This window comes from Lampetra fluviatilis, chromosome 24 (assembly GCF_964198595.1).
Source record: "Lampetra fluviatilis chromosome 24, kcLamFluv1.1, whole genome shotgun sequence".
Taxonomy (NCBI): domain Eukaryota; kingdom Metazoa; phylum Chordata; class Hyperoartia; order Petromyzontiformes; family Petromyzontidae; genus Lampetra; species Lampetra fluviatilis.
Window position 1 is genome coordinate 12,930,519 of NC_136298.1, and position 13,946 is coordinate 12,944,464.

Below are 13,946 nucleotides of genomic sequence, written 5' to 3' on the forward strand. Positions count from 1 at the left end.
ATAACAAGGTACACATTCTGTGACTAAACATCAGAGCAGAGAATCCCTGGCAATTCTTAATATTCCTGTCAATAATAACAATCCACATCAATACAAAAACACGGAATTATGTTGTTACGTTTATTAAGTCTTAACATGCTAGGCAATACAGTGACTATTTCAAATGAGCTTGAGTAAAATTATGTTTAAACAATAAATGTGAAATGAAATTGTGACCACTTTGCATTCACTTATATAAATGAAAAAGCACTGAACGTCTACAGAATTAAAACTCACAACAGCTGGCGTTAAACACCGCCTCAGGTGAACACTTCATAAAGTACATCACCTCAGTGAACACTTCACAAAGTACAGCGACATTAAACAAACCCTCAGGTGAACACTTCACAAAGTACATCGCCTCAGTGAACACTTCACAAAGTACATCACCTCAGTGAACACTTCACAAAGTACATCACCTCAGGTGAACACTTCACAAAGTACATCACCTCAGGTGAACACTTCACAAAGTACATCACCTCAGGTGAACACTTCACAAAGTACATCACCTCAGTGAACACTTCACAAAGTACACCACCTCAGTGAACACTTCACAAAGTACATCACCTCAGTGAACACTTCACAAAGTACATCACCTCAGGTGAACACTTCACAAAGTACATCACCTCAGGTGAACACTTCACAAAGTACATCACCTCAGTGAACACTTCACAAAGTACATCACCTCAGGTGAACACTTCACAAAGTACATCACCTTAGGTGAACACTTCACAAAGTACACCACCTCAGTGAACACTTCACAAAGTACATCACCTCAGTGAACACTTCACAAAGTACATCACCTCAGTGAACACTTCACAAAGTACATCATCTCAGTGAACACTTCACAAAGTACATCACCTCAGTGAACACTTCACAAAGTACATCATCTCAGTGAACACTTCACAAAGTACATCACCTCAGTGAACACTTCACAAAGTACATCGCCTCAGTGAACACTTCACAAAGTACATCACCTCAGTGAACACTTCACAAAGTACATCACCTCAGGTGAACACTTCACAAAGTACATCACCTTAGGTGAACACTTCACAAAGTACACCACCTCAGTGAACACTTCACAAAGTACATCACCTCAGTGAACACTTCACAAAGTACATCACCTCAGTGAACACTTCACAAAGTACATCATCTCAGTGAACACTTCACAAAGTACATCACCTCAGTGAACACTTCACAAAGTACATCATCTCAGTGAACACTTCACAAAGTACATCACCTCAGTGAACACTTCACAAAGTACATCGCCTCAGTGAACACTTCACAAAGTACATCACCTCAGTGAACACTTCACAAAGTACATCACCTCAGGTGAACACTTCATACAGCGAGCAGCAAGCTTGGCAGTCACCACATCTGTTAAAATGCATCAACCTGGTGACGTTCGGTAGCAATAAGTTAAATACAAATTAAATAGAAACTAAATACAAAGTGTTGATGTAGATTCGTTAAAAGCAGCTTTGTTTCATGCAATGCAACAGCCCAGAAGTAGCAGTGGACTAATAAGTTATTTCAGGCCAACAGATATCCGAAGAGCAGTATCTTCCCTTTGTTGAGGTAATTGTTGAAATCAATTTGCAAATACTATTACACGTGAATATATTAGAATGAGATATGGTTATCTGCTGTCTTCAACGAGTAGACAATTTCTATGCAGGTGGAGATGTCTATTGGGCGCTGCCAGTCGGCCTTTGTCAACCTCACACGCATGATGGCACTGTAGTATATCGTTTTTATTCGAGAAAATAATTATTAATATCTATCACTAAAGTGTTGCGTATAACCAGCGTCATCCAAATATTGGCGGTGACCGGAGGTCAGGTCATTGGCAAGCTTTCAAGGTGAGTGAACCCTTCAGTCAGGCTGCAGAGCTGGAACATTTGGTCATTTTCCCCACCTAACCCAACACCACAATGTGACTGATCAAAATAAATTTAGAAACGTGCTTTAAGTCTTTGTTTTACTTTTAAATAGTCATCTAAACAGTTCGATTTTATTTATAATAAATACTTTGATTAAAAAATATGAGGCAAGGCACCAACCACAGCTTATTCCGTGACCTCTCCGTGATTAGGTCTTTATTCCCGTACCTCTGCCGTGAGATTCACTGAGAATTCCCGTGACAACAATCATCGTATCCATCGCTCGGTTCAACCTCCACCCAGCTGGTAGAGTGGGGGTTTCATTTGGCCCACGGTAACACGAGGTCTTTCCAAGAAACCTCACAAAAACAAAGCTCCCCTCAAACGATTTTGTGCACAAAGTAATTCTTTGTTTCAACCTCTAAAAGACAACTCTAAATGCTTCGACAGAAAAAACATTAAAAACATGATCCTAAAATTACTCACCATTAAAAATGGCTCGATATATCGAGGAAGGGAGGTTTAATCAAACTGCAGAGTTAATTTGTTCACCATTTTTAAACAGCATTCTTGTCCATCTAGGGTTGCCACCTGTTCTGGTTTTCCGAGGACTGTCCTCTTGTTGAGGCAGCTGCAGTCCTGGGAAATCAGAGACTTCCTGGGACGTTTCAAAGTCCCGGTTGTAGTCCGTTGCACACTAATCCTAACACCCCCCACTCACCCAAGCCAATGCATTATAACCTGTCGTTCCCCCTCTTCTGGTCGTGAGTCTTACACCCATGCAGGGCCGGATCAAGGCACGGGGCTGTAGGGGTTGCAGCCCAGGGGCCTCCATCAGCTGGAGAGGGCCTCCAAAGATGAAGTGAAAAGTTGTTTCAGTTGTGAATGCTGAATTTTATTTGTCGTTAGCCTTGTAAAAATAAATTATATTTTTCTTCAACTTTATTTTCCTTTGGAAAATATTACTGGGGGCCTCACAGTGCCTGGGCCTACACAATCTGAATCCGGCCCTGCACCCAAGGCAAGTTCTGGTGCCGTGTCGCTCGCAGGTGGCAACCCGTCCCAAGTCACTCAGTTCCAGGACTTTGCAGCAAGGAGGCCTGTCTTGTCACTTCCTGTACGTTAACATCTGTACACTTCTTCATCAAGGTACAATATACAGTCACCGTTCTCTATTTAAAATCATAACTAAAGGCAATAATAGGTAGAATACATGCCTACAGGACATTAATGCAAAATGAAAGGAGCAGCATACGTAGCTATACTCTTCTCTACAATGGTATTTTGGCGACTGAATGTTTAACAGAGTTTCGTATTTTTTACTACGTGAGGGTTTGTAACGCTCCAGGACCGTGAGCTTTGGGTGACGCGAGCCCCAAGAGTGGAGCCCCAAGCCCTCCCGAGTCTGCGTGGCGCTCAGCGCGTTCGGCTCACGCGTTGCCGGCCACCCGGCCACGCACCTTGCGCGCTCTCCCCTCTCGGCGGTCCTCAACAGGGCGGCGGCTCACGCACACGCAGCAGTGGACACGGAACGCCACACCGCAAAGTGTCACCCAGCGGTGCAGCCGCTTCGCTCGTCCTGACGAATAAATACGTTCTAAATAGGATCCTTTGGGAAAATACAAAAAAACGACTGCCGCTCTCCCCCCAGCCGTCCACGCTCTTAGCTCCCTGGCCCTGTTCAATTCCAGGCTTCTGCTCTGCCGATGAATGTCCCTTCTCTCAAACAAAGTGTATCTACACCTCCTCTCCCCCCACCCCCCAGATGCACACCGCTGGCTTGTACAGGGTTGAGGTGCCGCTGCACTTGGATGCTAGAAAGATGCGAACGATATCATGAAATATATCAGTACACTGAGAGTGACGAGCTGCTTTGTCAGATGAAGATACCTGCACCTTAGTGAGAAATGTAATTATATGAACTGCACATATTTAAAAAAAATATCGCATGTAACTGTTGTGTATCACAGCACTTTCGTGCGAGTTGGGTCTAGAAACTTCTTCTCACTTAAAATATACTCAATGGACAATCCATTACATAAAACACAGAGCACAACACTGTAATATCTGGGCAAGGCAGTGGTGTATTGCTGATATTACCTAACCTCTGCATTCAGAGATGCCAAATGAAAGCATTCAACCTCAACGAAGCACAGTGTGGCCTCGTCGTCATCATCATCAGCCATGATCAATTCACTGCTGGATGAAGGCCTCCCCAAGCCACCGTCGGCGTGGTCTATCGACTTGAATGGGAGACTACAGCCGGGGGGGAGGGCTCGCGGTGAGAGGCTTTGCGACGTGTGTGTGTGTGCGTGTGCGTGCAACTACCACACGCAATCGCAACCGTTTCCCCAGTTCTTCTTCTCGCACATTGGGCAAGCATTGCTAGTGAGCTCCTATTGAAAGCTCGCACAGCGCATGATGGGGTAGAGTGGCCGGCACCACGCCCAGTCACCTTTGTCGAACCAGCGCTCGTGTCATTGCACACCGCACCAAGTGCTCATTTAAGACCGAGTTGACCAGGTGGGGTGGCCAGGACAGCTTCATGTCCCATATTCCTCCATTATCCATGGAATTACATTCTAGCTGCTTGGATAGTAGTGCAGTGTGCTGACCACAATGGCACCACACCCAACAAAAGCACACCCACACACACACGTGCACATTGAAAACAACAGCGTTACACAATAAGATTAAACATTTGCAGATGGGCAAAACCCCGTAAACTTGGTTACGGGGGCTAGGGACCTTCAGCGTGTGGCTCCCTCTACCCCCACACGTGGCTCCCTCTACCCCACGTGTGGCTCCCTCTACCCCACGCGTGGCTCCCTCTACCCCCACGCGTGGCTCCCACTACCCCACGTGTGGCTCCCTCTACCCCACGCGTGGCTCCCTCTACCCCCACGTGTGGCTCCCACTACCCTCACGCGTGGCTCCCTCTACCCCCACGTGTGGCTCCCACTACCCCACGTGTGGCTCCCTCTACCCCCACGTGTGGCTCCCTCTACCCCCACGTGTGACTCCCTCTACCCCCACACGTGGCTCCCTCTACCCCACGTGTGGCTCCCTCTACCCCATGCGTGGCTCCCTCTACCCCACGTGTGGCTCCCTCTACCCCACGTGTGGCTCCCTCTACCCCCACGTGTGGCTCCCTCTACCCCACGTGTGGCTCCCTCTACCCCACGTGTGGCTCCCTCTACCCCCACGTGTGGCTCCCTCTACCCCACGCGTGGCTCCCACTACCCCCACGTGTGGCTCCCTCTACCTCCACGTGTGGCTCCCTCTACCCCACGTGTGGCTCCCTCTACCCCCACGCGTGGCTCCCACTACCCCACGTGTGGCTCCCTCTACCCCACGCGTGGCTCCCTCTACCCCCACGTGTGGCTCCCACTACCCTCACGCGTGGCTCCCTCTACCCCACGTGTGGCTCCCTCTACCCCACGTGTGGCTCCCTCTACCCCCACGTGTGGCTCCCTCTACCCCACGTGTGGCTCCCTCTACCCCACGTGTGGCTCCCTCTACCCCCACGTGTGGCTCCCTCTACCCCACGTGTGGCTCCCTCTACCCCCACGTGTGGCTCCCTCTACCCCACGTGTGGCTCCCACTACCCCACGCGTGGCTCCCTCTACCCCACGCGTGGCTCCCTCTACCCCACGTGTGGCTCCCTCTACCCCCACGTGTGGCTCCCTCTACCCCCACGTGTGGCTCCCTCTACCCCCACGTGTGGCTCCCTCTACCCCCACGTGTGGCTCCCTCCACCCCCACGTGTGGCTCCCTCTACCCCCACACGTGAATGGCCACCCTCCCACAGCCGTGTCCATGACTCGGGCCCTCTCGGTGTTTCTAAATCAGGACCGAGGACTCACGCCTATTCCATCGTTCTTGTAGCTCTCGACCAATGACTTGGTGTGATCTGTATTCCATAATGCTATTGTCCTGTAAAGCATAAAAAATTGCCTCGATATATTTTGTTTTGGATTGAGTGTTGAAATGTTGACACGTACAGTGCTTTGTGATCTCGCGATTAAAGGCGCTGTGTAAATAAATGATAATTTGTATAACTATAACATGCTATTCGATTGAGTTTTAATTTATTTGCTATTTTGTTATTCTCAGTGCAATTTTCTTATCAGGCACACTCCAGCAGGCTAATGTCAAGTCCCCAAAACTGCTCGTGCTCTGAGTTTTGCCAATCCACGCGACAGCACCACACGGGGCTCTGTGCGGTGCAGCTTGAGGGGCGGCGGTGGTGGCGGACGCGCAGGCAGAGCGAGGGCCTCCACTGGGCGCGGCGGGGCCGGCCTTGGCGCTTCACGTGGCGCTGGGTGAACCCTGGCGGAGGGACACGGCGAGTCATTAGCCACACGGCACGAGCGTGTCGCGTGCTCGCTGCCCACACATTATGTGCACGCTGCAAATCAGACTTGTTGTTGTTATGAATGTTCGAGGCGGTTGCACACATTTCCCTGCTGCTTCAATGTATTGCGGGTTCGGGCGCAGCCCTGCTACTGCCTGCTCATGCCACTGCTGATGGAAGGGCCTCCACCACAGGGAGCTGTAGAGAGCCCCTCTACAGGGGATGTGGCCAACTCTTTCAAACTGGCCACTTTTTCCTGGCTGCAATCCATTCCTGCGAAAGGACAGCTGGACAAGGCTAGAGATAATTGGAGACAGCCGGGGATACCTGGAGATAGCTTGAGAGAGCTGGGGAGAGCTGGGGAGAGCTGGGGAGAGCTGGGAAGAGCTGGGGAGAGCTGGGGAGAGCTGGGGAGAGCTGGGGAGAGCACTCATCACTCACCAGCGACCTCAATTCCTGTTCCTCTACAGCCTGATCCCTCGCATCATTGCTGTCTTTTCTCCGTCGATCCAACTCTGCCAGCTTCTTGATGCTTCTGCTCACACATTTCTGAGTCCCATCACACATCAACAGAGAAGAGCACAATCAAGTCTACGAGAAGGTTTATACATATATATAAAAAAGCGACTGCATTTGCATAGGAAGTCATGTAAGTAGACATGTGGGCAGCTTGGCTTGCATGAAGGCAGCGGACAGGCAGGTGAATGTCTATGAAGACTAAAGGTCGTTTATGATACAGACAAACAATTCATTGTTTTACTGGCTAACACACTGGGGCACCGGCTCAGTCTCCAGGCACGGCGGTTGAGACAATGCATCGATTCGCCCCAAGTGTCCGGGAGGGTCAGAATCGGCCCGTAGCCTAGAGGAGGGCACCCCCATTCAAAGCCAGCCGCTTCACACACCTGGATCTCGCCGTCGGCGTCGTGACCCCGGCCGGCACCACCGTCGCTGCTGCCGCGACAGTCGAGGAGGAAGCAGACGAGGAGGGCGTCGGACACGCTGCTCAGCAGCGAGAGCAGGCAGCCCGCGACCAGGAAGGCGAGCAGGCACACGAGGCCCAGTGGCACCACCCACAGGTGGTAGTTGGGCTGGAAGTTGAGCACCAGGATGCTGAAGAAGGCCGTCACGGCCACCACCAGCATCTGCGCACGGGCCGCAAGTGGCACGGAATTAGCCACTGCAGAAAAGGCATTTCGCAAATTGTCAAATTATTGTTGCTGTTACGCTTATTTTTCAGGAGGATCCTGTCAAGTTTTTTTAAGTTGGGGGGCCATTTTTGCTGTGTGCAATCTCAACTGAGTAATTTGCAGATTATTTTTAAACATTAGGATATTTGCTCAATACCAGTTGCATTGCGTTATCTACTATACAGGAAGTACCCGGCTTTGCCCGGGGAAAAAAATATATATATATTTCAAAACTTGTTTTCTCTTACAAAACACAACATTCGTCTAAATGTACACGAGCTTGTCATTCACTTTCATCGGAAATTGTCGATGAGTGAACAGATGATTTGATGCGTGTATCGGTTTCCTCCCATAGACAATAACAAGCACATTTCTCGTTGAAAAGCTTTTAATATCGTGATGAAAAAAACGGTCGGAATGTGAACCGCGACCTCCACAAGAGTGCCTCTGCCAAATAAGTTCGTGCTGCTCAAATAAGCATTGAGGCGGTGCTCATTTCGTCTTTACAGCCCTAAGCCAGTGGTGGCATTTCCACATTCCTATGACGGGGGTGAGTCTATCCCGAGGACAACCACTGTTGACTTGCCCATGGATTTGTACCTATTTTATCGACCCTGGAGGGATGATGGGCAGTCAACACCCAACCAGGATCTCGCAAACTAAAGGTAGCGAGCACGATGACTGTATGGGGGCTAGTGACTGGATGACTGTAGGGGAGCCAACGCGTGTTGACGACTGTATGGGACCCAACGCCTGCTGATGCAGAACTGTCGATGCAAATTGCTCTCTGCCTATGCAGCCAAGCGATTTTCTATGAAATTTAAATATAATGTGTTTCGTAATTTCCTCAATTAAAGTATTTTATAAGTTGCAGTTCTATTGCTCTGGGGACGGACAATGGACAACGTTTCTGGTGGCAAAATTGTGACCGAAACACAAGATGGTCTTTCAGAGAAAATAACAGCAGGGGAGCTCTACAAGTGGTGTTGTAACATGTGTTCTACCAGGGTGACTGCTCCATCAGTTAGCCCGATGAGTCCCAAGCAGAGCCCGGTGAAACCAGGAATTGTGCAGGAACATTCTATGAACGGTCCAGCAAGGCTCTACTCTGTCCTCCCCACTTGGCCCCCTGCTTACAAGATGTCATGCCGGACATTGTTTTTATTTTATTTTATTTCTACCTACGTGACTTTACCGAAAGAACCAAAGAGTATGGATTCCTGCAGTCACGAGAGCTTCAAATCAAGATTGGACATTGTTGTTGCTTCAACTGATTAGCCAGGCTTTCTTGAACCAATGTGGGTGGACTGCCACATATTTACAAGGCAAGCCTTGTACGTAAATGTATGTCGAACTTATTTTCGCATAGTACGTAGCCAACCGTACTAATCGGAGGTACAGGGGAAGGACAACAAACTAAACACACAAAAAATAAAAAATAAAATAGTTTTCAATGCAAAAAATTCGTTTTCTATTTATGTGAGCTTGAAGAGAGGAACGGAATGAGGTTAAGGAGGGGGACTGCTCAATGTTCAGGGGAATTCCAGTGGAGGGGTGCAAGGACGGACAATGACCAGAAACGGGATTGGGCTCAGGGAGAAGGGGGGATAGAGATAGATTGGGAATGACGGCTGGGCCCTGGTTCCTAGTTAGCATGTCCACGTGCTGCGTGCGTATTGCCCCTGCCTTGGCCAAGAAGACGAGGAGGTTGCCTTGGGCCACCAGCGGCACGATCCTCAGGGGCCTTGAGGACAGCAGCTCAAACACCTCCAGCGCCGACGCACAGAAATCCGTTCCGCTGTGAGCGGTGGCGATGTACGCCGTCTAAAAGGTGACAGACAGGCACGGAGGGTAGATGAACGGCTGCTGCGATCCATATCTACCGCTCCAAGATCTCTCACATTTATAGTACATCGTGCAGGGGAATACCATGGTAAAAGGTAAATGCCCAGCGCTGCAATGCTTGCACAAGGGTATTTACCAGAGGGAGTTATAGACAGCATCTTCTGGACGGCAATTGGCCCATTCTACCGCGCTAGCCAGACAAACGTTTTTTCTTTAACCCAACACACCTGACCCATTTATACTCTTGGGTGGACGAGAGTTGAGTAACCGCGGGTGCATTAACCGTCAAATACAGCATGTGCCGTCGGCATGTTTAAAAGACCGCGAGACATCACGTGAAATTCTGCTGAATGAGCCACCGATTGCCCAGTTGGGATGGCGGGCACGGCATCGCCGCCCCCGTGTGTGAGGCGGCTGGGGGGACTGCGTCCGTGAAACACGGCGGCAACGCACTCCATTGCGGTGGTCGCCTCGCGCTGTGAGAACCATCGCGCCAATGCCAAGTGTACTCCGTCATTATATTATGAGGACAAACCGCGAGATTCCCCTTCATGAGCAGGTACTGATTATTGAAAAAAATGCACATTGCTTATAATTAGTGCCTGCAATAATTATTGCAAAAATTGCACACACACACAGAATGCCATCATGGTCGGAGGGAGTAGTGGACACAATTCTTATCTCGCAAGGCATTTGCAAAGCAGCGGACGGGGTTTATAGTGCGTATTGAGTTTGTAAAGCCATTCTCTGGCATCCGGAGTCGTCAGATGAAGTCTATTTGTACCTACGGCAGAGTCGTGATCTGGGAAATGATCGATGATGAGAGATTCCACTCCACCACGGTCCCCTATAGACTCACACAGAATCCCCCTATAGACTCCCACAAACTCACACACAGTCCCCTATCGACTCACACAGACTCACACAGAATCCCCTATAGACTCACACAGACTCCCCTCTAGGCTCACAGAGTGAACCACAGACTTGCACAGCTACCCCATAGACTCACATAGAGACTCAAAGACTGACCTGAAGATCCACAGACTCAAAAATAAACCCTTTGTTTCCCGAGGATATGAAAAAAAACCCATTCAGCCTTGTGAAACATTGCCTCCATTGTAACGGCGCCCTCCCAAAGGGTGAAGAGAGCCCAGTCTGCCCGCAGTGCGGGGTTGGGGGCAGCATCGTCACGCCACTCGGTGGCCTCACCTCGTGCAAATGGCGCAGGTGCTTCTCCAGGCCCTCCAGGCAGCAGCAGCTCTTCAACAAACACCGGGCACAGGCACTGCTCTGCACACAACACCAGCAGCAGGAGCATCAGCATCATCAGCACAACGCAGCCACCGCCGATACAACTGTACGAACATAACAGCAGCCTCAACAAGACACCGCCGCCATCACGCTCTCAACAGAACTGGCAGAAAGTCCCGGCGTGTTATCAGACAGCCGCGCGTCTTGTTCGCCGTGCTCCCCAACATTCGCTCCGCGTGCCGGGAGCTTCGTCACGAATTTTCAACTCGTGAAGAGGTGCGCAGCACGACTGTGAACAGCCCAGAGACGCCGGGCACAGCGGTGCACAGCGGACGCCTGGAGTCGAGTGCTTCCAAGGCAGAGTTTGGTGAAACTCCTAAACCTGCTGGGCTGCTGCGAGGTGAAACTCCTAAACCTGCTGGGCTGCTGTGAGGTGAAACTCCTAAACCTGCTGGGCTGCTGCGAGGTGAAACTCCTAAACCTGCTGGGCTGCTGCGAGGTGAAACTCCTAAACCTGCTGGGCTGCTGTGAAGTGAAATTCCTAAACCTGCTGGGCTGCTGCGAGGTGAAACTCCTAAACCTGCTGGGCTGCTGTGAGGTGAAACTCCTAAACCTGCTGGGCTGCTGCGAGGTGAAACTCCTAAACCTGCTGGGCTGCTGCGAGGTGAAACTCCTAAACCTGCTGGGCTTGCTGCGAGGTGAAACTCCTAAACCTGCTGGGCTGCTGCGAGGTGAAACTCCTAAACCTGCTGGGCTTGCTGCGAGGTGAAACTCCTAAACCTGCTGGGCTGCTGCGAGGTGAAACTCCTAAACCTGCTGGGCTTGCTGTGAGGTGAAACTCCTAAACCTGCTGGGCTGCTGTGAGGTGAAACTCCTAAACCTGCTGGGCTGCTGCGAGGTGAAACTCCTAAACCTGCTGGGCTGCTGTGAGGTGAAACTCCTAAACCTGCTGGGCTGCTGCGAGGTGAAACTCCTAAACCTGCTGGGCTGCTGTGAGGTGAAACTCCTAAACCTGCTGGGCTGCTGCGAGGTGAAACTCCTAAACCTGCTGGGCTGCTGTGAGGTGAAACTCCTAAACCTGCTGGGCTGCTGTGAGGTGAAACTCCTAAACCTGCTGGGCTGCTGCGAGGTGAAACTCCTAAACCTGCTGGGCTGCTGCGAGGTGAAACTCCTAAACCTGCTGGGCTGCTGTGAGGTGAAACTCCTAAACCTGCTGGGCTGCTGCGAGGTGAAACTCCTAAACCTGCTGGGCTGCTGCGAGGTGAAACTCCTAAACCTGCTGGGCTGCTGCGAGGTGAAACTCCTAAACCTGCTGGGCTTGCTGCGAGGTGAAACTCCTAAACCTGCTGGGCTGCTGCGAGGTGAAACTCCTAAACCTGCTGGGCTGCTGCGAGGTGAAACTCCTAAACCTGCTGGGCTGCTGTGAGGTGAAACTCCTAAACCTGCTGGGCTTGCTGCGAGGTGAAACTCCTAAACCTGCTGGGCTGCTGTGAGGTGAAACTCCTAAACCTGCTGGGCTGCTGCGAGGTGAAACTCCTAAACCTGCTGGGCTTGCTGCGAGGTGAAACTCCTAAACCTGCTGGGCTGCTGCGAGGTGAAACTCCTAAACCTGCTGGGCTTGCTGCGAGGTGAAACTCCTAAACCTGCTGGGCTGCTGTGAGGTGAAACTCCTAAACCTGCTGGGCTGCTGCGAGGTGAAACTCCTAAACCTGCTGGGCTTGCTGCGAGGTGAAACTCCTAAACCTGCTGGGCTGCTGCGAGGTGAAACTCCTAAACCTGCTGGGCTGCTGCGAGGTGAAACTCCTAAACCTGCTGGGCTGCTGTGAGGTGAAACTCCTAAACCTGCTGGGCTTGCTGCGAGGTGAAACTCCTAAACCTGCTGGGCTGCTGTGAGGTGAAACTCCTAAACCTGCTGGGCTGCTGCGAGGTGAAACTCCTAAACCTGCTGGGCTTGCTGCGAGGTGAAACTCCTAAACCTGCTGGGCTGCCGCGAGGTGAAACTCCTAAACCTGCTGGGCTTGCTGCGAGGTGAAACTCCTAAACCTGCTGGGCTGCTGTGAGGTGAAACTCCTAAACCTGCTGGGCTGCTGCGAGGTGAAACTCCTAAACCTGCTGGGCTTGCTGCGAGGTGAAACTCCTAAACCTGCTGGGCTGCTGTGAGGTGGCCATAAGACGCCAGCACGGCGGGCGGGCGGGCGGGCTGGCGAGCCCGTCTGTAGCGACCTTGTTGAGCGTTGCCCCTTGAGGTGCCGGTTTTCTCCAAGTGCTCTGCTTTCGTCTCACGCGCAACGCCCTCCACTCACTGCGGCATCAGGGGAAGCGCCGCTCCCTCCAACGAGAGTCGAACCCGCCCGTTGTAACGGGGATTCTCCGCGCGCATATTCCGGGTCTATAATTCATCCTTGTGCTACGGTTGTTGAGTTGTATGCCGATTGATGGACGCAGGCTATGAAATAAAACTACAGTAGGATTATCAATATTATAATCACCAGGGTCATTTTTTTTTATGTGATGCTTTTTTAAACCGCATAAGTTGAGCCAATTGTCTGAACATTCAGTTACCCAGCAGCGTTAATGACATTGGAAATCACTCACTGGGTTTCCATTGAGCGGGGTAAATATCTCACTTTGCTTGAATCACAGTTTCCCTGTCTGTACCCTCACGATGGTTAGTTGCGGCATTCCTAGACGGGATTGTTTCCCTTCAACGGCCACTGCTGGAGTCGTGCGCTCAGACTTATGCGTTGTTACATCAGCGTTCTGGTCGTCGTCACCAGCCGTGGTCGATCCACTGCTGGATCAAGGCCTCCCCAAGCCACCGCCACCTTTCCCGATCTGCGATGTAACGATTCATTTGGCTGATTATAATACCCTGTGAATACGATTATAACTATCCTGATTATTTCTCAAATTCGACAATTCATTACATGCAGGGGCTGTTTTGACTTAAAACTTATTCCCTGGGGCTTCAACGCGTGCACTCGACAAACTTTGAAGGAAGCACGCGTAATTTTTTCCTGTCGGCTCACGGGTGCTGTTTTCGGCAGGATGTATTGATTGTCCAGATCGTGTGGACGGGGCGTTGGCACTCGAGGGTGCGTGCTCCCACCTCTTCCTCGACTCGCGTAAGCGCAGCGTGCGAACGGGGGAACCGAAACCCTGACCTTGTCCTGAAGGCAGCAGAGCAAGTGCATCACCAGGCACCGCGGCAGCGCCAGCAGGGGCAGCAGCAGCGAGCCCTTGGCCACCGTGCCCAGGTGGCAGCGGAAGAGCTGCCAGACGGAGGAGAGGATTGGGTATGGCGGCAACCGCTGCTTGTCTCTGAGCGGCGAGAGGAGGAGGAGCGGAGCGGTTACCATGGAGCTTCACGCGGGCGGCGCG

The 13,946-nt window shown here is 51.1% G+C and overlaps 1 protein-coding gene across 2 annotated transcripts in view; it reads right to left on the reverse strand.

The window, feature by feature from the left end:
• Window positions 1–5,707: 5,707 nt before the first annotated feature.
• LOC144941192 (choline transporter-like protein 1) overlaps window positions 5,708–13,946 on the reverse strand; it is a 33,424-nt gene continuing 25,185 nt past the window's right edge. The window contains exons 11-16 of one of the 2 annotated variants that reach the window (XM_078867770.1): window positions 13,730–13,886; window positions 10,524–10,604; window positions 9,156–9,293; window positions 7,185–7,424; window positions 6,721–6,828; window positions 5,708–6,254 (exon numbers count right to left, since the gene is read on the reverse strand). In XM_078867770.1, coding sequence (XP_078723896.1) covers window positions 6,234–6,254; window positions 6,721–6,828; window positions 7,185–7,424; window positions 9,156–9,293; window positions 10,524–10,604; window positions 13,730–13,886 — 745 coding nt within the window. In that variant the 3' untranslated portion in view covers window positions 5,708–6,233. The remainder of the gene's footprint in view (window positions 6,255–6,720; window positions 6,829–7,184; window positions 7,425–9,155; window positions 9,294–10,523; window positions 10,605–13,729; window positions 13,887–13,946) is intronic. The other variant, XM_078867769.1, reaches the window with a different exon arrangement.